Consider the following 23782-nt stretch of genomic DNA (forward strand, 5'->3'; position numbering starts at 1 on the left):
TTTTTTTTTACTTACGGAAATATAGAATGCTGCTCAGCTCAGTCGAACTGGACGGCGAGAACCTGTGGACGTGTGAACGACAATTTTCAAGTGTGAATTAATTGTCCTCTCAAAACAGAATCTCCCACCTGAGTTGTGTATCTCTGCAGCTCCTCCAAAGTAACTATAGTTTTCTTGCCCAACCTGTCGGTTTAAATCGCTTGGTTTTCAGTTGTGCCATGCTTTGATTTTGCTTATTGTTATTTAGCTTGTTTCTGTCTGTCAGTAATTTCTTATGTAAATGTTTCTATTTTTTAGTAGAACCAACCATGTGTTCTGTCCTGTGAAACGCACAGTGAGGTGTTTTGTTTTTTGCTTACTTGACTTACGACAAAGAATGAAGTTTAGCTTTAGTGCTAACTCCTCTGCATTTACACTCCCATTAATTGTGCTAATGTTGATTAATGTGCACTGTCCTAATCAAATAAACTAAATCAAATATGCTGGATTTACTCTAAGAAACTTTCAGTGCCTACAATGTTGCTGAATAGCCAAACTCTACATCCAACTTATATTAAACTTTATAGTTGATAAAACTGTACATTTGGTGGAAATTAAGTCCAAATTACAGCCAACAAAATGTTTCAGGTGTACTTTCCCTTCAGCTTACTGATTCATCCGTACAGCTCCAGCTGCCTGATCATGATTATCGTCGTCGTTAGCGTCATCGCTAACACCGGGCGTTATCAGACTTTAGAGAATGGAAAACAGGTGAGACACCTAAGGTCAAGTTAATAACATTTTACAGTAATAAACTAGAAGTCAAAAGAAATCTCTTAAAAAAATGCAAATATTTTAGCTTGTCAAAGCAGATGTATTATTTTCTCTCTTCTAAAAGAGAGAGAGAAGGAATCCTCCTCTTTTCAGTCCGGCGAGACAAACGACTCTGCTGACTGCACCGGCTTACAGGGAGAGTTAATGGAGGTGATTTATTGCTAACAACAGTTTTCCTCATCAGTGCTTATCCCGCTCCGACGCGTCAACATGTCTGCTGAAGCGAAGGTCAATGACAGGACACGAACGGAGCGGAGCGGGATGAACTCGGAGGGTGCTGGGGCCCGAGCTCATTTTGAGGAAATCGTAGAGCAAACCTTTGGGGAAATGACTTTTTAACTTATGCAAAAGCGGTTAGCTAGAGCAAACCTCCACACCATGAGGAATCCAACGGAGCGAACTCACCAAGTGCACGCAAAATTCACACTGAGAACAAGTTTCTGTGGGTCTTTTAGAACCAGAATGTTCTCCTAAATCTAAAGATAGCAAATTCAGAGTATTTGCTGTCAGTTTCACTGCAACTCGAGGTGAAAGTCAGTAAGAAAAGAAACGTACGCCATATGTGAAACACTAGATAGAATGTGGTGTGTCTGAATCCTGCTCCCTTGACCCTGATACCTTTAATAAAATCCAGTCCAACCAAGCGTTGTCAGAGGTCAGCTGATTAGCAAATGAAGTCTGACTGTGTCTAATTAAATCTCAGCGTAATCAGATCCGTTCTGTAAATGCCTCAGAGGTTTGTCAGAAATTAGTAAAGGCAGAGCATCACGAAGGCCGAGGAGCAGAGCCTGCAGGTCAGGGAGAAAACTGTGGAGAAGTCAAAAGCAGGGTTAGACGTATCGCATCCAATCTCTCGGCCCGACAACTATTAGTCTACGAATCCGGTTTTGACGTCACAGGAAGAAACTCATTTTTGGAAAAACAATATATTTTAATTTCTGTTTGCAGTGCAGAAGATATAGGTGTGGAAGACGATGCTCTGCTCAAAAGAGATGATAGTGGAGCTCTAAACACGAGTTTCTGCTGTGTCAAGGAAAACTAACGCTGGCTGTGTTTCCATCAACCGTAGAATTTCTCAAATTGAAATTCCAAAAATAAATTAGGTTAATGGAAACACAGCAACTTCAAATAAAGGTTTTTGCGTGAGGAGAAGGCGGTTTTTCGGCCATACTGATACAGATGTATTGCGCGAAACTGCGTTGAAAACACTTTTTTCACATCGTACGAATCACGTGATCAACAGCCAGATGTTGCTACTGGTGGAAATGACAAACAAGAGGACGGCAGGAAGTGGTAGGAGGGTGATAGTTTGTTTTTGTCTTTTTCTAACAACTTGCAGCTGGTGTTTTTTTTTTTTTATTTGGCATTAGCAGAAAAAAGACAAATAATTTGCACACATTTGTAACGGAAATGCAGCTAGTAACAGTTAACTGAATGTGGTTACAGGTTAATTAAATCATAATGATTTGAATTAAATGTTGAACAAAAAACAGCAAACATACTGCTAGATCTACTAGCAACTTTAGTTGGTCTATCAAGTTAAATCTCAATTAAATTCATTGCAGTTTATTGCTGTAATGTAGCATAAATCTTTTTTGAAAGACACATAGCGCAGATGCCGTCCCACACTTGACTTAAATAGAAACGTTTTAAACTAACTGGAACATCTAACTGAGCTCAGTGCACTGTCTGACAACCAGAATCAATTGGAGTGTTTGTGTGATTGAACTGCAACAACTTCTGGAAAGCGCCTCGAGGCCACGCTTGTTGTATTTTAGTGCTACATAAATAAACTGAAACTGAGCCAGATCCAGTACCTGGTCCCAGGGACTCAGCCTGCCGCCGGAGAACATGAACAGGTAACCCATGGTGACCAGGCAGGCCCACGTCAGCAGAGAGAAGAGGCGCAGCATCCGCTTGAAGACGGATTCGATGCAGACGAGGATGAAGATGGACAGGAAAAGGAAGAGGGCGGCAGACACGGCGATCAGGAACGTCAGGTGATCCTCTGTGTTCTGGAAAAAGAAATAAAGAAGCAGAAACAAAACGATGACGTCACGCAGGTTTACGTGCAGCGCCTCACACAATTTTCACAGCTCCACTGACGGTAAAAATAAATAAATAAAAAATGCTTTGAATGCTCCTTTCTGCCAAACGGCGAAACGTCTGAAATTGTTCTTTGTGTTTTTCACTGAGAACGTGCCATGCTCGACAGAATAAAATGACCACAGAGTCCAAACACAAAGCAGATGAACAGACGGCGTCCAGATCGCTAGGCAGACACCGAGAATGTGCTACGGCATCACTTCCACACTCGCACCGTTGGAGTCAGCATTTAGAGGCTGGCAACACTAACACACACTAACACAGTAACACACGCACACAAACACTAACACACACACACAGTAACACACGCACACTTGCTCTTCACATTGAACCAGACATCTCTACTACATGAGCTCAGCATAGCTCGCTTTATCTGTACGGCTCTCTTCTCATATCACAGCATATGAACAAAAATATCAGCAACTGCTTTGCTGCTTGTTAATCATAAGTTGGAAGCAACTCTTAGCTTCTACTTGTGAGAAATTATATTTTGAATTTCTCTGTTTATCTAAGAAGTCGGAGATCGGAGTTGGGAATGATGTCACACTGCAAGTTGTAAATTTGACTTATTAGCTGTGCTTCCATCCAACTGTCGTGAGAATGTTGAGTGAATTTTTAAAGTGTCATAAAAAAAAGGAAAGAAAATGCGAATGTTTCCACGTACTGATTTGGAGCGAATCCACCAGGCTATGCAAAACGTAATCTCGTCAGATGTTGACGCTCACTCAGCTGTAATATACAGGAAGTAGAGGTTGCAAACTGGCATAGAAATACAGAAATCCTTCCTCCAAACTGGAGGTATGGACTATGACATTTTTCAGAGTTTTGTACCTCCACCCACCAGTGGATGGAAGCGTTCCCCCTTTATGCTAGCATTAACTCGTTTTTAGAAAAGCCAAAAACAAAAAAACTCCAAAATGAAGAACTTTCTATTTGACTTTAGGGTCCTTAACACACAGGAGGCGATGTCGCTCATTCATTTCCTACGGAACTTGTGAAACGAGGCAACAGCCGCTTATAAAAGTGACCGGAAAAATTTGCGATTGTGAAATTTCAAGCTCGTAGACACGCGACACGAGACAGTCGAAAAATGTCTTGATTTTTGTCGCTGTTGTCACAATCTTGTCCCGACTGTTGGGTTTCACACAGAGCAGCGATGACGTTAGTCTGTTGCTATCGCTCGTCTCTCCTCGTGTTTCCATTAGCCCATTAGCTTTTGTAAAAACTTGACGGCAGGTTAATAGTTGGCTTGAGTTTTCAATCTCATCATGTGAAAACCTGTACTTTGTTTTTAATTAGGTTATTGTTGTCTGATGCGAAAATGTGTTTGATTTTCTGAAAGACGTTAGTGTGACAAAAACACAAAAACAACACCCATTATTTTGCCAATGGGTGTTGCCTTTTTTTTCCACTCAGTTCCACAATTTTCAACTGGTCCTAGAAATCCAATGGAGGCTGCAAAACGTTTCTAAATAAACCCTGTAGCTGTCTCCTCTATGATTCAGAAACCACACTAACTAGCAAACGGCTAAAAATAAGGCGGACTCTTCCAGGTACCAAAAAAGTTCTCTCTTGGTGGTTTTTTTTTTTTTTTTTAGCCCTCTCTAAAATGTGTAAATTATAGAGCAAATACATAATCAGAAGGCACAGAGCTTCCACAAGCACATCAGTGGCACTCTCACAGGCTTCATTCACCCTGTGCCCAAACACCCACGGAAACCATTTTAACTTATTCCGAGTCATGATTACGCTGACAGGCCCCGGGCGCTAAAATTAGAAGGCTGCTGTGTGATTACATGTCATTTTAAAGTAAAATGAAAATCAGCTTTGCTATTGAAATGTCTGATTTTTTTTCTTCCTTTTTCTGCCCTCGTCAAAATAGACGTAACGAGACGTCCCGAACCGTGCCTCTGAATCCGCGTCGACCGATTTTGACCGTTGTCTGTCTTCCAGGGTTTTTTCGAGGATAACGCTAACGGCTCCGTTGAGTCAAAATAAGACTTGAAGCGGTTTGCTAACGTAGCAGCGTCGTGCAGAAGACGACGGCATGAGTCACAGTCTGGGAAAGGAATCCCTTGGGGTGTCGCTGCTGACGCCACAGCAGCTTTTACAGTGAGGAGACCGGAGCCCAGATTGGGGACTAACAAGAATGTAAGCAACACCAAATGCTCCGCTCATCCCCCCCAAACCCCAGAGGAAGATTTCACTCACAAGGACATTCCCTGTCGCATCAAAGCGGATATTTTTCTAAAAAGCACAAACGTTCGCAGTTCTCTGGAAGAGGGAAGTGGAGGATTTGTCACTGCCTTCAACTGTTGGCGTGGGGGTTTGGTGGGGGTTAAGCTTTTCATTCATTTGTGGAAACAAAAACGAAGCATCTGCACTTTGCATATTTCTGATTGAGCCCCGTCTAATCCGCTTAACCCCACCCTCGGCGACGGCGTTTAATGCCGTTTCCCTCGACGTGGCTGCCCGCCACATTGTACTGCATTGTAACCCAGAACAATCAATCCCCCCCACGCCTTTTTTTCTCCTTTTAAGCCTGCTTCATCCAGCTACTATTGAGAACGGAAAAGGGAGGACTTTTTTGGAGGGTGGGGGTCGGGGGGAACATAGTGGCAGCACCAAGAGACACAAATTCAGTAGCAACCAGACAAAAATAGACCAAATTATGTCAGAAGTTGAGAGGAAGGAGACAGTTGTCACGGGAGGATGTGATGGAACCGCAGCAGCTCATGCGTTCTCCTTGCTTTCCATGTTGGGTCCCTGTTGAATATTTATTGTGGCTGATGAAGCAGAGCTGGAGGCAGATTTCCTCAATCTGTCTTCCTCTTTGGTTATGGAATTCATCAATAATCAACAAGCTTTCCCTTCAACGTCTCCATTCAAAGCGCGGAGAAGTGTTAACAAATTCTCCTGAAACTGCTCAAAATCTGAAGGAGATCAAGCTGGGAAGACGGTAAAAAAAAAACATATTTCAGCTTTATAATGGCTCATTAAATTTCTGACAGAGAACCCAGTTTTCTGTGAGGAAAATGTTATTTTTACATGCCTGTGAATATTCTGCCGACTGTTTTACTGCCTATGACACGTGCAAACTGAATTTACCCAAATTATTTCTGTTTGCCAATGTTTTATTCAAATTCATAAAAGTGTGTTTTCTTAGCGTTACCTTTCCTTAGTGTTTGGTAGTGTTTGGTCATGGGGTCAGTCTTTTCTGGTATCCTCTACTGGCTTTTTACAAGAGTTGCTGAAATTTTTCGATGGAATCGAATCAGGATTGTCCGCCCCACACGCTCAAACACCTTTTCAGCTTCACTCCACAGGTTTGCTGTGGGATTCAGACCAGGGCTTTGTGATTTCCACTCTGAAGTAACTTTGTTGTCGTCATCCACTTTGAAGCTAATTTCCAGTGTGTCTGGAGTCATTGTCCGTCTCTGCCCAAGCTCCAACTTCAAGGCTTATCTCGCGGTTAAGGCGAGTGCTATTTTATTCACTTTTACTTTGCATTACTCATTTTATAGACAAAAACCTCAATTTCCATAAATTACACAAAGAGACTTACTGACTGCAGATCAGAAATGAACTCTTCATGAATTTTTAACGTCTCTATGAAAAACCTGAAATGTTTCATTTTTAGAACATGTGACTCTAACCTTCAGTTTCTGACAAAAACATTTTTTAAGTCGAGCTTCTTTATGCTGGCAGGTTTTAATTTGTGATTTAAAGTTCAGACAGACTTCCAGTGCTAGTAGAATTCATGAATTTGTGCAGAACAGCAGATCTATTTACTGTTTCTATTTATCTGTGTCAATGCGAGCCTGACTAACAACTACTGATCCATCAGCACAGAACCAGACTCTCCGGCGCATCCATCAAGCTGTCAATGAGCTGAGACAAAATCCGAGGTTTTCTCTTTACATTAAAATCAACAGACTGGAAAACTGGAAAACAATGCTGCGTATCATTCGAAGATGGCAGAAACTCGTTGTCAACAGAAAGCAGCCACGTAATCAATCACCCAAGTAAGAGGAACTATTTTAGATTTGCAGAGAACCATTATCAGATGCTATGTTGACCTCAATTAGTCTGTCAAATTGAGTTTTGAGATGTCATTACGCGAGCATGTTGCCATGTAATTGCAAGGATTGTGTACCCACAGATGGACACATACACAAGCGTTACGTTACATTTCGTGCAATTTCAGAAGAAAAAAAACAAAAAAAGCAAAAAAGGGGAACATTCTCCCTGAAGATTGCAGATAAGCTTGTGAAGGAAATGTGAGACTTCCTTTGAGAAACTCACCCAAAGGATACACACACAGATCCGCAGATGTACATCCGCAGACCCACACACTCACACACACACACACACACACACACACCGGCATAATGGGTGGCGCCTACACCTCTTAAAAATACCACAGTCACCCATTCAAGCCCTGATCTGTGGAGAAAGATAAAAGTGCGCTGTAATTTTAGGAGCTTTAGTTCTGCTTTTGGTCGGGTTCCTGCCGGCTCCTTGATAAAGCCAGAAAACTTACAACAACATCCGCCCCTCCTTCATCTGTCCCCACCGACTCCAAATCCACCTTTTATTTATTCCTGCCATTCTTCTGCGCCCAGCGGTAAGAAATGCACACGCCTCAGCAAACAACCAATTCATCACCACTGTTATTCCAGAAGGACAAAAAGTAGTGCGATGACTCCAAATGATGGCAATTTAGACTTCGTTCACACAGCAAGTCTTGTTGCTCAATTTTTTAAAAACGCACTTTTTCTTTTTTTGCCTGGTTGTTCACATTATTAATTAAATCTGACTGCAATGCAATTTATGAACCGAAAGCAACACAACATGCACAGAAGAACGTTGATGTCACACAACAGCGAACTGTTTGGGTTGCATTTTCCTGCAGAGTGAAAGTAGCCTTTTTGACACGGGTCGCACTGTATAAGAAGCAAAAAATAAGGTCCTGGTAAGTGAAACAGGCCAGTAAAATATATTGATTTGCTTTAAGTGACTTTAAAGGGATTGAATAGGATGACAGCACAGCCAAGAAGAAGCTATTTACTTTGCTGGAATTAACGTAGAAACCACTTCTGGACTTCTCTCCAGGTGCTACGCTGACGCCCCACAATACACACGTGGAGATGACAGAACAAATCCACGGCCTGTCCTTAAACATCCAGCGGCAAAACAATCAATTTGAGATATCAGCAGCCACAGTTCTGAGTGGGCCTTCCTTTGTGAGGCCATTTCATAAAAAACAAAAGCAGCACTTGAGAAACAATGGCTCGTGTTTGCGGTTGAGTGTTTGTCGCCAAACAACACTTTTCACTCGACAAAAGCACCGACGCCCACACAGCTGCGAGCTAAACTCTCCTCCCGCTCTCCAGATCCACTCTGCAAGGCTGTCTTTGCAATCCAAAGTGCTTCAAAGCCACTTATGGCGCCACGCATAGCCATACACAAGGGACACCGCCGCCCCTCCCCAAACCCCCACGCGATGGGCTCTGTCCCGTTCAATCCCCTCGCTAAAAGCAAAACTCTCTGTGCAGTAGTTGATAATGGGAGTCATGTGGCACACAAGATGTTTGATTGTAATGAAACCTGCAGCTTTTCAGCTTTTCGCATTTTTTTAAAAAAAAAAAACAGTATTGTCTATCCTGACGACTCACACTGGTCCGGATCAATCTGTCCTTTTTGCCATTCGGCGCCTACGCATTGACGTTGCTTTCTCTCCTACATCCACTTCCTAACCGCGAGCAAAAACAATTTCACACAAATTCACATTGGAACGCTGCCTTTCTGTTCATTTCTCTTTTGTTCTGGTCCGCTACAGCTGGTCCGGTTTTTAACCTTCAAAGGCTAAAGACGCAAACAGGGAGCCACTTCTAAAGTCAAAAGGACAGACTCTGAAATACTTTTGTTAGTTTGTGCTTGACTGAAATGCTGCTGACATTAAAGATGTTTTTGTCAGTGTACCAACCTTTCAGAGCTTTCAGGTTTTCTGGTTCCGGTCTGCTCTGCCTCCCCAGAACCAGAACCAAACATGAAGAAGCAGCAATCAGCTTCTAAGCTAGAATCCAGGAAACTGCAAAACTGCTGAAACACAGAGTTACTGTAAATCAAGGCTAAAAACCTATTTGCTTAGTGTTGTCTTTGATATTAAGAACTAGAATACCATTTATTGAAGTTCAATTTTCCACTATTATTAACCACTTCAATGTTGTGTTTATCTGATGTTTCATGTTTTTATCATGTAAAGCACATGCCTTGTTGCTGAAACACACAGTACAGATAAACCTGTCTTTCTTTGGTAGTTAATGTGAATATAGTTTTAAAATGACTCAAATCTGACATAATCATTTCTATGTTACTTTCCAGTAATATTGTATTAAGCTCTGTTTCCCTTCGGTTCTGAATTCCTTACATTACACCAAAGTTAATGTAACATTCCCTGCAGGTAGATGTCATACATTATTGTTGAAAAGCTACATTTTCATGCTCTAGATTATGAGCAGACGAGAGAAAAATCACTGTAAACCATAAAAGCCAAGAGGAAACATCCAGCTGGAAGGTACGAACTAATCTATAGTAGGTAGAAAAGGTCGCGCATTTCAATGCTTCAAAGTTGCCATGGTTTCACAAATCTAAAAATAAATTAGTTTTGAATGTAGTGGGAGTAATTTTACAGACACAAACAAGCCAAATGACACTAGAATGAGAGACTATTGTTAATTTTTAAAAAACTTTTTGGACTCTAATGCTGCGTTTTGGCCAGGGCAGCAGTTGGTTGCCATGGAGACTGGATAAAAACCAATGGAGAGACATTTCCCACCAGAAGATACTCAAGGCGTGCCCTCCAGCTGCTTAAGAGTTGTATTAATAGTCATTACTGGAAGCTAGTTCAATCTTTCCTGCTTGTGTTTGTGTGTAAATTAGTGATTCATAAACTTTCTTTAATAATGTAACGTTCTGACTTTTTGAGAACGTGTTGCTAATGAAGCTTCGCATTCTGCTGCCAGCTCAGGTAAAGTCAGATTACATAAATATTCACGTTTTCCCGAGGAGCTCCGGAGTCAAAGGTCACTGAAAACTTCCCTGCAGAAATAAAATAGCAGGAAATAAATCTATCGTTGGATTACCAAGTGGGACTTTATGAAAGAGCATCTTGTTTCTCTCCTTTGTAAACTGCAGAATGTGCTCAGGAACATTAAAATGTTTTTCACAGGAAACAATAAGAAGGAATATTCAGAAATATTTTCTAAGCTAGAGCTAATTCATAATGAGCTACCAGCTCTCCTGTGGTGCTAGCGATTATTTTAGTAATCGGTTAATCTGACGATTATTCTGACGATTAATCAGATGGAAAACAATTTACACTTTCTGCAGATTATTCATCTAACCGCTTAAGCCTTTAAAAAAAAAAATACAATATTGGAAATACAAATGAACAAATAATTCAATTCCTTTTTAAAGTGATAAAATAAACATTTTACTGAATTAAAATGCAATAACAGTTTTTTTTTAGAGTATCGTTTATAGCAAAGGATGCATCTAAAAGAAATTTTATACTGAATTTGAACCAGGCGAAGCTAAAACTTGGTTCTGGGTAGAACAAATTTACAGACAAAGGTTTTTTTCTTTATCATACATCTAAAATGCATGTAGTTTTTGTACAGTTTTAAGCCAAAACTGTACAAAAGCGTGTGGACACGCTTTAAGTGTGTTGTTCTTTTAGAAAATTGCCTTTTTAAAATTGTTTTTGATAAATTAGTTGACAATTATTTCAATAATTGCTTCATCACAATTAATCCGATTAATCATTTCATCCCTAAGTGGGTATAAAGTGAGCTTTCTGGATGGACAGCACGTCCTGCAGGTTAAAAGACTGAGGCGATCTGGACGCTCGCTTTAAAAGCCAGTATGCACCTAGATGAAAGCGCTGAGACAAGCAGGCTTTAGAGGAACAAGAGCTTCAATGCAGAGGATTTTCAGCAAAATACCGTCAAACCCACAGTCTGTACGCTTTATGGGATGTGATTCTGAAATTCTACTCAAGATGACAAACTGGTCCAGATCAGTTTTAACGTTGACATTTTACCAGGAGGGGTCAGTTAGCTGGTTTTAAAGTCTACAAAGGAATTAAAAAGTTCCTGTCCTTATTTACAAAAATGGGACATCTGCTTGTTTGGCATAATCCTGATCAATGACGACTGATTTTGAGCGGAAAATATCAAATAAAAAGATTTTAAACTAAACTAAACTTTAGTTTAGCTTGAGTTAATGTATTAAAATCTAAATAAAAAGGGCAAAATGTGGACAACTTTACGTATTATCTTAGCAAGAATAGGAATAACTGTTCCTCTCTTTAAAAGAAAAACTAATAAAACTCAATACTTTTTGTTTTTGCGTGAGTTTTTATTCATGAAAGGTCAGAATAGCACAAGAATGTCACACCAGGAGGAATAAGCATGTTTGTTTTTGCCCAATCCGACAGGAGAACGCCACAGACGAGGAGCTTAGGATTTCTCTCTGAGCGTCGCAAATGTAAACAGAAATGAAATGGCAGCGCAGATGTTCGTTTCATTTACATGAGAGGTGAGGCTGCTGCTTGGATTAAATCAGGAGTTTCACAAAGCCGAGCAGCGCTGACCTCACAGACTGTGGAGGGAAAAGCTGCAGTTAAAGCGTTCTGGCATTGTTCACCAAAGACCCGCAAGACAACGGAGGTTCTGCGATTAGCCACGACTCACACGTTCCCAACGTCAAAAGAAGAAGAAAAAGGCGACTTAAAGCTCCCAACGTGTTTTGGGCTCAAAATTATTCATACCTCTGACAGATTTAAAATGTCAAATAGTCTGTTTCTTGTGACTGGAAGTCATAGTGATGTTTTGTAGTTAGTGGAGATGAAGTGTTTGATTGCCGTAATACCAAAATAGGCTATTAAGGAGGGCAGGAATGTTTTATTTCTGCATTTCATTCATTGATAAAAAGTGAACGTTAACATTTTTTCCTCAAAAAGCATTCCCCTTACACACAGTGTTATTGTCCTTTGGGATGTACTCGTCTTATTTCCTATCAAAAAAGGATGATTTTAAATCAAAATCTGCCAGGTATGAACCTAACTGTAAGCAGAGAGAACGGTATGCTGTGATAATCCAGAACTGTTTCTGGAGCTCCTTTATTGTGAAAAATGAAGGAATATGAACAAGAACTGGTTCATTTAGAGGGTTTAGAAACCGTTTAAGCACAAAGGTATTTACTTTTAACATGTATAATTTGAATTTTCACCTCAAGACTTTGCAGTTTAGACTTGCACATTGATATTTTAACTTAAAAAAAAAAGCAAAAAAACAATACTAAGTCATTGCACTTAAATGTTTTTTTTTATTAAACATTTACAATCAGAAATCCTTTGTCATTGTGCAGGAAAGCACAATGACATTTTAAAAGTAGCAACACTCAAACGCAGTTCAAATAAATAAATATAGCAGGGAAAAAAAAAAAACAACCGTGATGTTAAAAAAATATTTATATATATATATATATATATATATATATATATATATATATATATATATATATATATATATATATATATATATATATACTATTTAACCAGATAAAAAACTCATTAAGAACTCTTTTACAAGAGTGACCTGGCCAAGCAGCACAAGACAAGTGAACAGAAATAACAAACAAAAAGTATTAGAAATAAATAAATGCCACTAATTTACTTTGGGAAAGTTGCTTTTGAACATAATTAACATAATTATTCAACGAGTTTTAATGATTGTGATGACGGTACCTGTTAAAATGTGGTTTCTCAACTGTCGACTAAGTTATTTTTCTGACTTTTTATTTCTGTCTTTTTATGACATAAAGCACTTTGAACAGAAATGTTCTATACAAATAAACTTGAGCTTGAAAACATGTTTTTTTTCCTCTTTCACACAATTTTCTAGTTTCTTTCTTGGCAAAACATAAGTCATGGTGCAAAATTCATTTTATATGCTTGTTGTTTGGTTGGGGTTTTGGACCAAATATGGGAAGTAGAATAAAGTGCACCACCCGAAAGGTAAAAATATCATATTTCACATGCAGGAGGAGTCCTTCTCTTCATTCAGTTTCCTGTGAGGAGAGTGCAGCGGCACACTGCCTGTGTTGCTGTTATTATCAGGCTTCAACTCCTCCTGACCTCATCGTTCTGGGCTTTTAACTACCACACCTCCAAAGTGCTGCACTTACACTTCTTCACGCCTGCCACCATGCACTCACCAATCCTGATGCGAAGAACACGGCCAGCAGCGCCAGGCAGGTTCCCATGACGATCAGCAGCAGGAACACGATGAGCGGATGCTGCTGGCTCATCCTGTAGTACGACTCGTACAGCCAGTCCTGGGGCTTCTCCGCCTCCGGGCACGCCTCGCCCTGGAACCCGGGGCCGCTGCCGCCGTCCCCCAGGCCGTCGGGCCCCTCGGCCCCCTCGCCGGCCCCATCGCTCTTCTCCAGCAGGTAGCGTCCGCGGGTCCACAGAGCCTCCTGCCACATGGGGGGCGCGGGGAACTTGGGGCGCTGCTGTTCTCCCTGACAAATACCACCCACCCCCCAAAAAAATAGAAAAGCAGCGTCGCGTGGACAGAGGGGCGGACAAGGGGGGAGGAAGAGGGCGAGGGGAGCTTTCTCCCTTAGGACCGTCCGCCGCCCCCCCGCCCTTCCTCTCCTTTCTAGAAAAAAGTTTCCTCGGCTCCTCCTAATAATCGACACAGAACTGAATTACATAGAAAGAGAACTTTCTTCTTTCCCCGTGCATCCTCGGCTGCTACTTCTGCTGGAGGTGACAAACTGAGTCAGGACAGTGTGAAAACAGATCTTCTTCCTCCTCCTGCTCTTCCTCCTCCTGTCAGTAAGACAGGGGTTGCTTGGACTCCAAGGGAGGAAGATGAGACTTTGGCTTTCTCCCTCCACCAACCTCCACCCTCTTCCTCCTCCTCCAGCTTCTTGTTTGCTCTTTATGATTGGTCACAGGGTGATGGAGAGCCGGCAAAACCCCCGTCGCCGCTCACCGCTCTGCGCTGCAGCCGCAACGAAGCAGCGAGTTACCGTGCTGAGGTGCAGATGAGGACTGAGAGAGGGAGAGAGTGAGTGTGTGTATGTGTGTGTATATCTGGGAGGGAGGATAGGAGAGAGCAGAGAGAGAGAGGCTGTACCAATGTGTTGGAAGAGAGAGAGAGAAAAAAAAGCCCCAGAGAGAGAGCTGTTGGGTAAAAAAGTGTGGAGAGGGAGAGAAAAGTGGAAATGTGAAGATAAAGATGTGTGAGAAAAGCAAATATGTAGAGAGAGGCGAGTGTGTGTGCACATCTACGGGTGTGTTTGCGCGATCTTGTGCAAAAAGGAAGTGACCCAAGACACCAACAGGAGGGAGGAAAAGTGTGAAGCTGGCAGAAGAGGAGGCAGGGAGGAAGAAGAGTGTGTCATTGTGTGTGTGTGTGTGTGTGTGTGTGCTTGTTTAACTGTCCTATTTAGGACTGTTAGAGGAATATTTACTAACATTGTGAAGACAAAGCCCTGTCCTAATGCCGTCAGGTTTAGAGGTAAGGCGTGAATTAAAGGAGCAGTGTTATTTTTTTCCAGCCATGTTGCATCATTTTATAGCACAGTTACCTTCAGTTGTTCTAAAATCCTGTCAAATATGACAAGAAATCTGACTTCCATATTTACTGCCTTGAAATTGAGTGTCTGTCTCTTTAAGAAACTCCTGTTTTTTTTAATCTCCTCCTTCAGCAAGTCATCACAACATCGCCCCCGATATTCACCCTTTAACGTTTTTACCAGTGTTGCACTGAGAAGGAGCTCCTATAATAAAATCAGTAGATGCAAAGTTCCATCAGGTGTTTGCTAATTGCTGCTGGCTAGTCTGAAGGAACCGAGTGTCGGAGTGGCTGCTCTGAGAGGCAGAAGCTTGGAAACTGCAGCTCCAAGGTGGAGCTAGATCTACCCAGCTGTTTTGCATTGCTGAATGGCTGCCAATAAAGGATTTCTCAAACATGCATGAAAAAGTCAAAGCATCACTCCAGGTAAGTATTTGATGAGGGAATAACATTGTAACATGATGTATAGCTAATAAAAGTCTTTTTTTTTTTTTTTTAGGGAAAACGTCTGGTTTAGGTATAAATGCAGTTACTGAAATGAATGGAAGTCAATGCAAAGTCCTAAGATGGTTAGAAATACAAACTTGTGCATGTGCGTGTGTGTGTGTGTGTGTGTGTGTGTGTGTGTGTGTGTGTGTGTGTGTGTGTGTGTGTTAAAAGCAGAATGAAAGTGAGTGAGAAGAGCTGTGACAGCTGTGCTAAACCAAGAAGAGCAGCTGAGAGTGGAGGGAAGGAAATGCCACCCCAGCAGATCGCGACGAGATAAAACGAGAGGTAAAATGAAACATATAACCACACACAGATGGAAGTGTGTGTTTGGGGGAAGAGGGATGGAGGGGCAGGAAGGAAGAGGAAGAAGAAACAAAGCCAGGAAAGAAGAAACCTCAGGAGACAGACAGAGTGTGGGAGGAAGAGAGATTGGGAGCTTCAAACAGAGAGAGGGGGAAGAGGGGCGAAGGGGGGTAATGAGTGAAAGTTTGAGAACGTCACTGTCTGGGTGTGTGTGTGTGGGGGGGGAGGGGGGGTAAAAATAACAGATCTGACGAGTCAAGATGCCGACATTCCTCGCCTCCATCATCAATCCCCGCTTCTTTTCCCGCCTCCTACGTTGTTAGCGACTTCATCTAGCTGCGCCTCATCTCCCCCCCTCCTCCCCAAAGAAAGTTTACCCCTGTCTTTACGGTGAGAGTCTGCGAAAAACCAGCACACTGCAGGTAATGTTGAACAGAGGATGCATTCAACTGGGAGGTAATTTTGGAAACCGTGGGCTTTACGTTTTCAGATAAAAGCTGACTGCGCGCGACCATTACTCCGCGCTAGCTAGCATGGAGGTGAAGCGCGGGATAACAAGCCAGCTGGTGTTAAGGCAAAGAGAAAAAATGTCAGGATGGGTTCATATTTCGGCTTCTGTGGTGGAAAGTGAGGAACAAAAGTTACTGAAACCAAACTGACTGTCATGAAATGCACTTAATGTGCTTCAAGCGTGTTCGTGGTTTCCACCGTGGAGTTGAAGTCAGATCAAAAACGAGAACTGAAGCATTTATACTTTCTGTTTAATATATTTCTGAAATGTCGTCAGTAGGAGCTCAAGCAATTACACATACAGAGAAAGAAGCTGGGATGACAGTAGCATTGACTGCATGAATGAAACATTGTGCAAAATGGCAAAGAAAGCCAAAAAAACAGCCACAAAACCTGTCAGTATTTAGAAAGCAATCCCACTGATCAGTGTCAGTGACATCAGCTGGTTTAGTCCTAATGACCGATAGAAAGGCTGCAATTTGCTAAAGTATCCTGATCAAACTATTTTGCGTCCTCGAAGCACACAGAACAACCCTCCCGTGCGATTCTCTGTCTCGGCTCCTCCAGACTAGCCAGCAGCAATTAGCAAACACTGTGCTTCTGCCAAACTCGTTAGACGAGCTACTTCTCAGCTGGTAAAAATGTTACTAAAGGGTTAATAGCGGAGGCATGTTGTGATGATTCCTGAAGGCCTCCGCCTTTCAGGAGGAGCAGGAGTTTTTAACCCTCCTGTTGTCCTCGGATCAAAATGACCCGAGGACAACAGGAGGGTTAAAGAGACAGAGGTCCAATTTCAAGACTTTAAATATCAAAGACAAACTTTCTTTAAGTCATATTAGAGACATAGCGTTTTTAAATCAACTGAAGGTAACGTGGTTACTTGATTGTGCTACAGAGTGGAACAAATGTTCTGGGTTTGAATCCTGGCATGGAGGATCTTCCGCCTCACATTCAGTGACTGCTGGAGACTGACGCCAGCGTCCTGTAAGCCATGAAAATCTAATAAGAGGATTTTATACTTCTGTGCACTCGAACATTTTAATAAAAGATGACAGTGCTAAAAGTTTAACATGCTTTTCTTGTCACTTCAATGTGAAGGGAGACCTTACTGCTGTCATGAGGAAGAGATGTATTTCTGAAACATGCACATAGCTTGTTGAAATCTGTTGCATTAAAGTGTAAGGCTGTCACAATCTGAACAGGAATCATGTTATGTGTGGTGTAAGGCGGCCATTTCCTGGCTGTAAGGACTCTCATTGTGAAATCAAGCAGGCTTCAGGGTGGCTTGTAAGACACAGCTGGAACATCTCCTCTCATTTTAGTGGGTTTTAAGTAATTAAACCTCTTAGACTATTTCTACTAACCAGAGGCCACTGCTTTGTGTCGTGAATTAACACATTTCCCTCCGTCTTCTGTCTTATTTATATTTATCTGTTATAGGACAATGTCAGATTTTGTCCAACACTGGTTCAGTTATTAGATCCAATATAAAATGCTTCATATATTTTTAACAATTTTCATCAATGACATTTATCACTTAGTGGGAATTATGATTCTTGTGCCCCGATGACTTGATTATGTCTCGTGGAGTTCTGGATAAGATATTGAATCAGAGATTCTTTATGACTTAATTACTGACTGTTTGGGTAATTCATCATCAACCATGTATGATTTCACTCGTTTTCTGGTTTCTCAAACCGAACCCGCTGTGAGCATGACAGCACAAATCTGCTTTGGCAGGCACTTTCTGTTTTCCTGTTTTGACAGATTGCACACATGGCCAGTTCAAAACAGGGCGATAATTACCTTCTAATTCTGAAAATGCTGTATGTCGCTTTACCAGTACATGCCATAAGAAAAGGGGCGCCTGAGCAAACGTACGGCGGCGGCGCGTCTTTTTCCTGGAGCATGTTGACTTTGGTTTTGGTTCGACGTTAGCTCAAACGGATCTCAGAGATTAAAGCGTGTTGCAGGCATATCCAGGGTTCGTGTGACAAGAGAGAGAAAAAGAAGAGGCTTTTGTAGCGATTTGCAAGCCGACGGGTCAGAGCGGAGTAATCAATCACAGCAGAGGAGCAACAAGGCGAGAAATCCCTAATGAATTGTGATCCAGTTGGAGGGAACAATGATAATGATGACATTAATAATGATGCATAATGTCCTGGGCTGCTTAACGCTGACATTTCTCACTCATTCTTAATGGAAACAAAGATTTCAGGTATAAAACTCTGTCATTACTCAAACAGGAGCAAGATTAGAATATTTTTGACTGACAGAAATCTTCTGTTTTTGCTGAAAACTTTAAATCAGGCAAGCCAACATGAGTAAATACAAAATGAAGTTCCAAGACCAAATGACCCTAAGCAGAAATGTGAATGTTTCCACTCTTCCCTTAGCATTGACTAACCACATTTTAATAATTTCAACAGCAATATCAAGACCAGATTGATGCCAGGACCTGGAGAATCAATAGATCATTGAAACAGAACCTGTCTGACAACAGGAAGTATGGTAAAAGACCTCAGAAAACCAAACATGTTAGGGGTTTGCTAATTCTTTTTGACTCCAATAAGCCATAGAGAGAGTCTATTACGCACAAATGGAGAAAACAAAATGCAAAAGTGGGCAACCTTCCCTTTTATGCGATGGCCTAGTCAAAGTCTGGACATTCAACTGAGGTGCTATGGCGGGACTTTAAACGAGTTCAAAACTCTCTGTTGCAGCTGAATTAAAGCAGTTCTGCAAACAAGATGAGTGGAGGAATTGTTTTCCCCCACCAAGATAAAAGACTCTCTGTAACTAACCACTAACTCTTTATGGCAGCTAAAACAAACCATCATTATAAAACTGCCTTTTCTGTTTACTCGGCTTATTTTTGTCTGGCATTAAAATTTGTTTAATGATCTGAAACATCTAAATATGAAGGAGAGGAACCATTAAAAAGCTCCGAGGCAGCAAATATATTTTTACAACACAACAGATTGTAATAAATGAATAAAAATAATTATTACTACAAATGTTAAGTACTTTACGAGCTGGGAGAGAATGACACAGGAATAGAAAACAAAACAATGGATTGAATTGAAGTAGAGGAGCATCAATCCAATATTAATATCTGTATCAGTTCTAGATCGGGCATCAGTGATCAGGGCAGATCTATTCAGTCTAATTCTATGCATTGCGTTGTGAGTGACATCATACTTTATTATTTATTTTACATTATATTTAGGATTCCTAATTGCACTTCATGAACCACCTGAGAGAAGCTTTGTTGTAGTTTGTTTAAGTCAGTTTCTTTATTATTTATTTTGCATTGGCTGTTATACTCCCTAACTGCACCGAACAAATTAAAGTTGCGTTGTTTTTACATGTTTGACCAAGTTTTTTAAAACTATTGGTGTATTTAAATGTGATCTACTAGTTATCAAATAAATTTGTAATTCGGTACATTTACATACGTTTTTAAACACATACTGTGTTTAAAAAAAGAAACGCCTTGAGTCAATTCAGCCTGATTTTCTGTATCGGATCAGTATCACCTGATACTAAACCTCAGATATCGGTATCGGAAGTGAAAAAAAGGGGATTGGTGCGTCCCTAGTTTGTAGTTATAAAACCTTTATTTTTACCGTTAGGAAAAAAATGTGACAAACATAAAAAGTACAAACAGGCAACGATGAATAAACACATATTGCATAGGTGGATGAGGATATAGTGTGGGTTAGTTTTCTTTCTGTCGTTTCGGATAATTATGTTGTTCTCGGTGAGCGTGCTAATGAATTAGCTCTGGACAGACTCCAAGAAAAGAAACCAGGTGTTTGCGCGAGCGGATCATGTTGTCCTTTCATGTGATCTTTCGTTTTCTTTCTATCTTTCTTTCTATCTTTTTTTCTAGCTGTGCATGGTCAGTTAACAGATTGAGTCCGTAGCTCGTTAATAATGTCTTCCCTTCGGACTAATGCGGTGTTCTTGGCCAAGATAAACACTTGGAGATAAAAGATTGCCAGAACAGAGAGGCTGCCCGGGAGACAGATGGAGGGGGAGAGAGTGCAGCGTGGAGACGGAGGATCATTGACAGCACTCCCATGACAACTGACGGCCCTGACTGTCTCAACGGGACGGCGCAGACGTGTTCGACTGTCTGTGACACCCGTATGCTGGATCCTATTTGGACACCGTGTACAATCTTTTATGGATTATATTCAACAGCAAAATGTCAAATACTACTGTTAAACCTAGGATGTCTTTAAATTTTCCACCGGTTTCTCTATTAGCAAGAAATTAGCAGGAAAGAAGGTACAAATCTATCTATATTCATAAACACTCAAGTTTTTCCACATAATTTTAAGTGGCTTTTAAATGAAGTCATCTTACTGGGACAGGTTGTCAAGATCTTCTGTGTGGAATCTACAACTTTTCCTAGTAATTGGCTGTTTTTGTTTTTTTTCCCTCCAGTAAGCTAGTTTCTAACCACAACCCAAAATAGTGCATATTAATTTAAAATGGGGAACGGTACTATCTCATAGCGTGTCTCTATTTCAGCCATGAGTTTGACTCGTGACCTGTACTCTGAGTGGCAAAAGGAAAACCATTTTTGGAAAGAAAGTCACAATAAAGTCCTGTTTGCAGTTTATGGGCCACGGAAAACAGGAGGTGCTCTGGTCAGATTAGAGTGAAATTCAACTTTTTGACAGTCTATGAGAAATGGGCGGGGTTGTGGGCGGAGCTAAAACTGACCTGTTGAACTCCAGTAGATTAGCCTCATTCTGCGGCGAGAGAGCCTCATTTGTCTTATGCTCACATTCCTATAGTAGGCTATATTCTATATATTTTTCTGTTTCTCTTTTTGGGATATAAACTGTAGTGGAAGTAGAAGTAATTCTGATATGAAACTCAAAGCGTGTGTAAACTGAATTGCCCATCTGTTGCATCAAATTAATTGGATATAAAAAAACAACAAAACTTCAGACAGTAACAGTCACTTTCAAGCTGCTGCACAGCTACAATCCATATTTCATAACCAATCCAATAAAATGACCTCACACATAAACGGTGATTTGTTTTTTGTTAATTTTACAATTCAAGATGAATTTTAAGGTTTTTATTTTAGTCCTGATTTTAAATTTTTACACAGCTCACAAGCTGGGTGCCGTTAATAATCCACAAACCGCTAATCCATAAAAATCAGTTACCATGGTTTTAATTAGTTGTTCTGCGTCTGCCATTTCCTGAACCACAGAGTCTATTTTTGGAGCCAGCATAGGTTCTAATCTCTGCTTCAATAGTCACTTAATTTCATTAAACGTAGGCATTCAGGCATACGTTACTGAGTCTCTGCAACTATTCATGTTCATTTTTAGTGCTAACTCATATTGGCATAGTTGCAGTATGTATACATTCCTTGTGATTTTTATTAAATTGGACAGTAGCGCAAAAACTTATAAAACTGTTAAGCATGGACCTGTAAGCAGTTTCAACACAAATTACAATTTTAAAAAGCCATAGTTTAGATCCTGATTTTACAGCTCAACAGCATCATGATCTGGCAGAGCATGCGGTTGATGCAGATGTTTCTTCTTTGCAATTTTTCTCTCCTTTCACTTCTTTTTAATTGGAAAATCAGGCCTGTGTACACCCAATTTTAGACCAATGACTTTAAGGTTAGTAGCTCCAAAATGTAATGGTTTTTTTATTAATATTATCCATTGATTAGTTTATTATCAAAATAATGGGGGAAAAAAAAACTTTATAAAATTAGTTTTGTATTTTAATGACTTGTTTTTTTTTTTGCAGCGGTGTGGAAACAACAGAAAGGGGAAAATTCATTAAACTTCTACCATTTTTTACAAAAAGCCAAATTTTCATGTATGTCAACCTTTTTTACTTTACAAAGAGCAGAACGTCATGACATGCATGTGTTATGCAGACAAATGTGAATTTATAGAAAATTTGTCCGGTGTAAAATTATATAGCTTTGCTTCACAAGTATGTTCATAAACAATTAATAAAGACAATAATGATAAACTAATGGGGAATTATTTCAAACCTAATTAGGAGCTTGATTAAGAAGAATGCAAACATTTACTTTCTATTCATTACCAAAAACAGTGTAAAAAGCTTTAAGACAACTTTTACTGCTGTAGCACAATCTCATAAATTGGTTAACATTAAATTTAGGAATATCTACCGAGTGCTAAAAAAAATTCTGACCTTAAATGTTTTTAGTTTATTTGCATATTTTCTAAGACTGGGGACAGCTACACTAACTTTGCAATAGAAATGACTGGAACATCTCTAGAGAAACTTTAATTTGCATAAGAAAAAGGCAATCAAGTAAAATGGTAACACTTTATTTGAAGGGGGTTGAATAAGACTGACATTACACTGTCATAAACACCTGTCATGAACATGAATAAGCCTTCATGAATATTTATGACTGTTGTCATAAAGTGTCATTTGGTAAATTATGACACTTTTAATACAAAGTTGACATTATTCAAAATGTCTTTGTTATGACAACTTGACATTAACCAAGAAATCATTACTGATATAAATTTGTTATAAAAGTATTACTGATTTCACTTTAAAAGTTAGGTAACTTTATGTTATTAAATGTAAAGTTTAATCAGTAATGATTTCTTGGTTAATGTCAAGTTGTCATAAAGACATTTTGAATAATGTCAACTTTGTATTAAAAGTGTCATAATTTATCGAATGACACTTTATGACAACAGTCATAAATATTCATGAAGGCTTCTTGATGTTCATGACAGGTGTTATGTCATGTTTATGACAGTGTCATGTCAGTCTTATTCACCCCCCCTTGAAATAAAGTGTTATCAGTAAAATCGTCTTTGCTAATCACAAACATATAACATATAAACAATGCAAAGTCTGACGTTGAGGCTCCACTGGACCGGCGGATGAGAATCCCACTCTCTGTGTCACTAACCTCCTGTTGTGAAAGATCCGGCCTTCTGGAGCGCCAAAGGCCCGAGTATTTACTTAATAAACAGAAAAGAGCGTGAGACAGGGAGGCCGACTGACGGCGGCCATCGCGTGTGGTAATAACCCAGATTCCCTCTCACAAGCTGATAGCTGCTCGACATGAAGTGCGATGCGTTTACAGTCCGCTCGGTGTTGCTCATTCCATCTCGTGTTAACTGTGAGACTGTCCCAGCGGCTCCGTGGCCCCGGAGAAACGGCGACGAATATGTGTTTCATTGTCACACCAAGTACGCCTTCTGGTGGCAGCCAAGGCATTTGGCAAACGTGTGATAAAGCCTTAATCTGTTGCTTTATACATCTGTGTTTACTTTTTCCCAAAGCATCTGTGTTCATTAAAGGGACAGTGTGCGTTTTCCAGGCACATACTGCAATTTTATAGCATAACCGAGTAACTATGTTACCTTCAGTTGTCCTAAAAAATGCTATAAATATATCAAATATGACTTAAAAGAAATTTGACTTCCTGATTTAAGGCTTTGAAATTTGGTATCCGTCTCTTTAAGAAACTCCTGCTCTTTCTGAAACTCCGCCTTCAGGAAGTCATCACAACATGGCTCCTCTATTAACCCTTTGACAGTTTTTACCAGCATTTCACTGAGAAGCACCTCAGTTGATGCACAGTCCCACCAGGTGTGTGTTAATTGCTGTTGGCTAGTCTGAAGGAGCTGAGTGGGGGAGTCGAGGGCTGCCCTGTGAGGTGGAAGCTTGGAAACTGCAGCTCAGAGGAGGAGCTTTGTGTTGAGGGCGGGGCTAGGTCCACCCAGGCATTTTTCCACAGCTGAATGGTTGCCACGGGAGATTAAAGGATTTCCCAAACATGCATGAAAGAATCCAAGCAACACTCCAGGTATGTTTTTGATGAGGGAATAATATTATGACATGATATAAAGCTTTAA

The 23782-nt window shown here is 40.5% G+C and overlaps 1 protein-coding gene across 2 annotated transcripts in view; it reads right to left on the reverse strand.

Moving 5' to 3' along the window:
* adcy2b (adenylate cyclase 2b (brain)) overlaps positions 1–14082 on the reverse strand; it is a 70362-nt gene extending 56280 nt beyond the window's left edge. The window contains exons 1-2 of one of the 2 annotated variants that reach the window (XM_015056035.1): positions 13204–14082; positions 2631–2828 (exon numbers count right to left, since the gene is read on the reverse strand). In XM_015056035.1, the coding sequence (XP_014911521.1) occupies positions 2631–2828; positions 13204–13476 (471 nt within the window). In that variant the 5' untranslated portion in view covers positions 13477–14082. The remainder of the gene's footprint in view (positions 1–2630; positions 2829–13203) is intronic. The other variant, XM_015056034.1, reaches the window with a different exon arrangement.
* Between the last annotated feature and the right edge of the window lie 9700 nt (positions 14083–23782).

This window comes from Poecilia latipinna, unplaced genomic scaffold, assembly GCF_001443285.1.
Source record: "Poecilia latipinna isolate Pla-1442-1.1 unplaced genomic scaffold, P_latipinna-1.0 Scaffold1350, whole genome shotgun sequence".
Classification (NCBI taxonomy): Eukaryota; Metazoa; Chordata; class Actinopteri; order Cyprinodontiformes; family Poeciliidae; genus Poecilia; species Poecilia latipinna.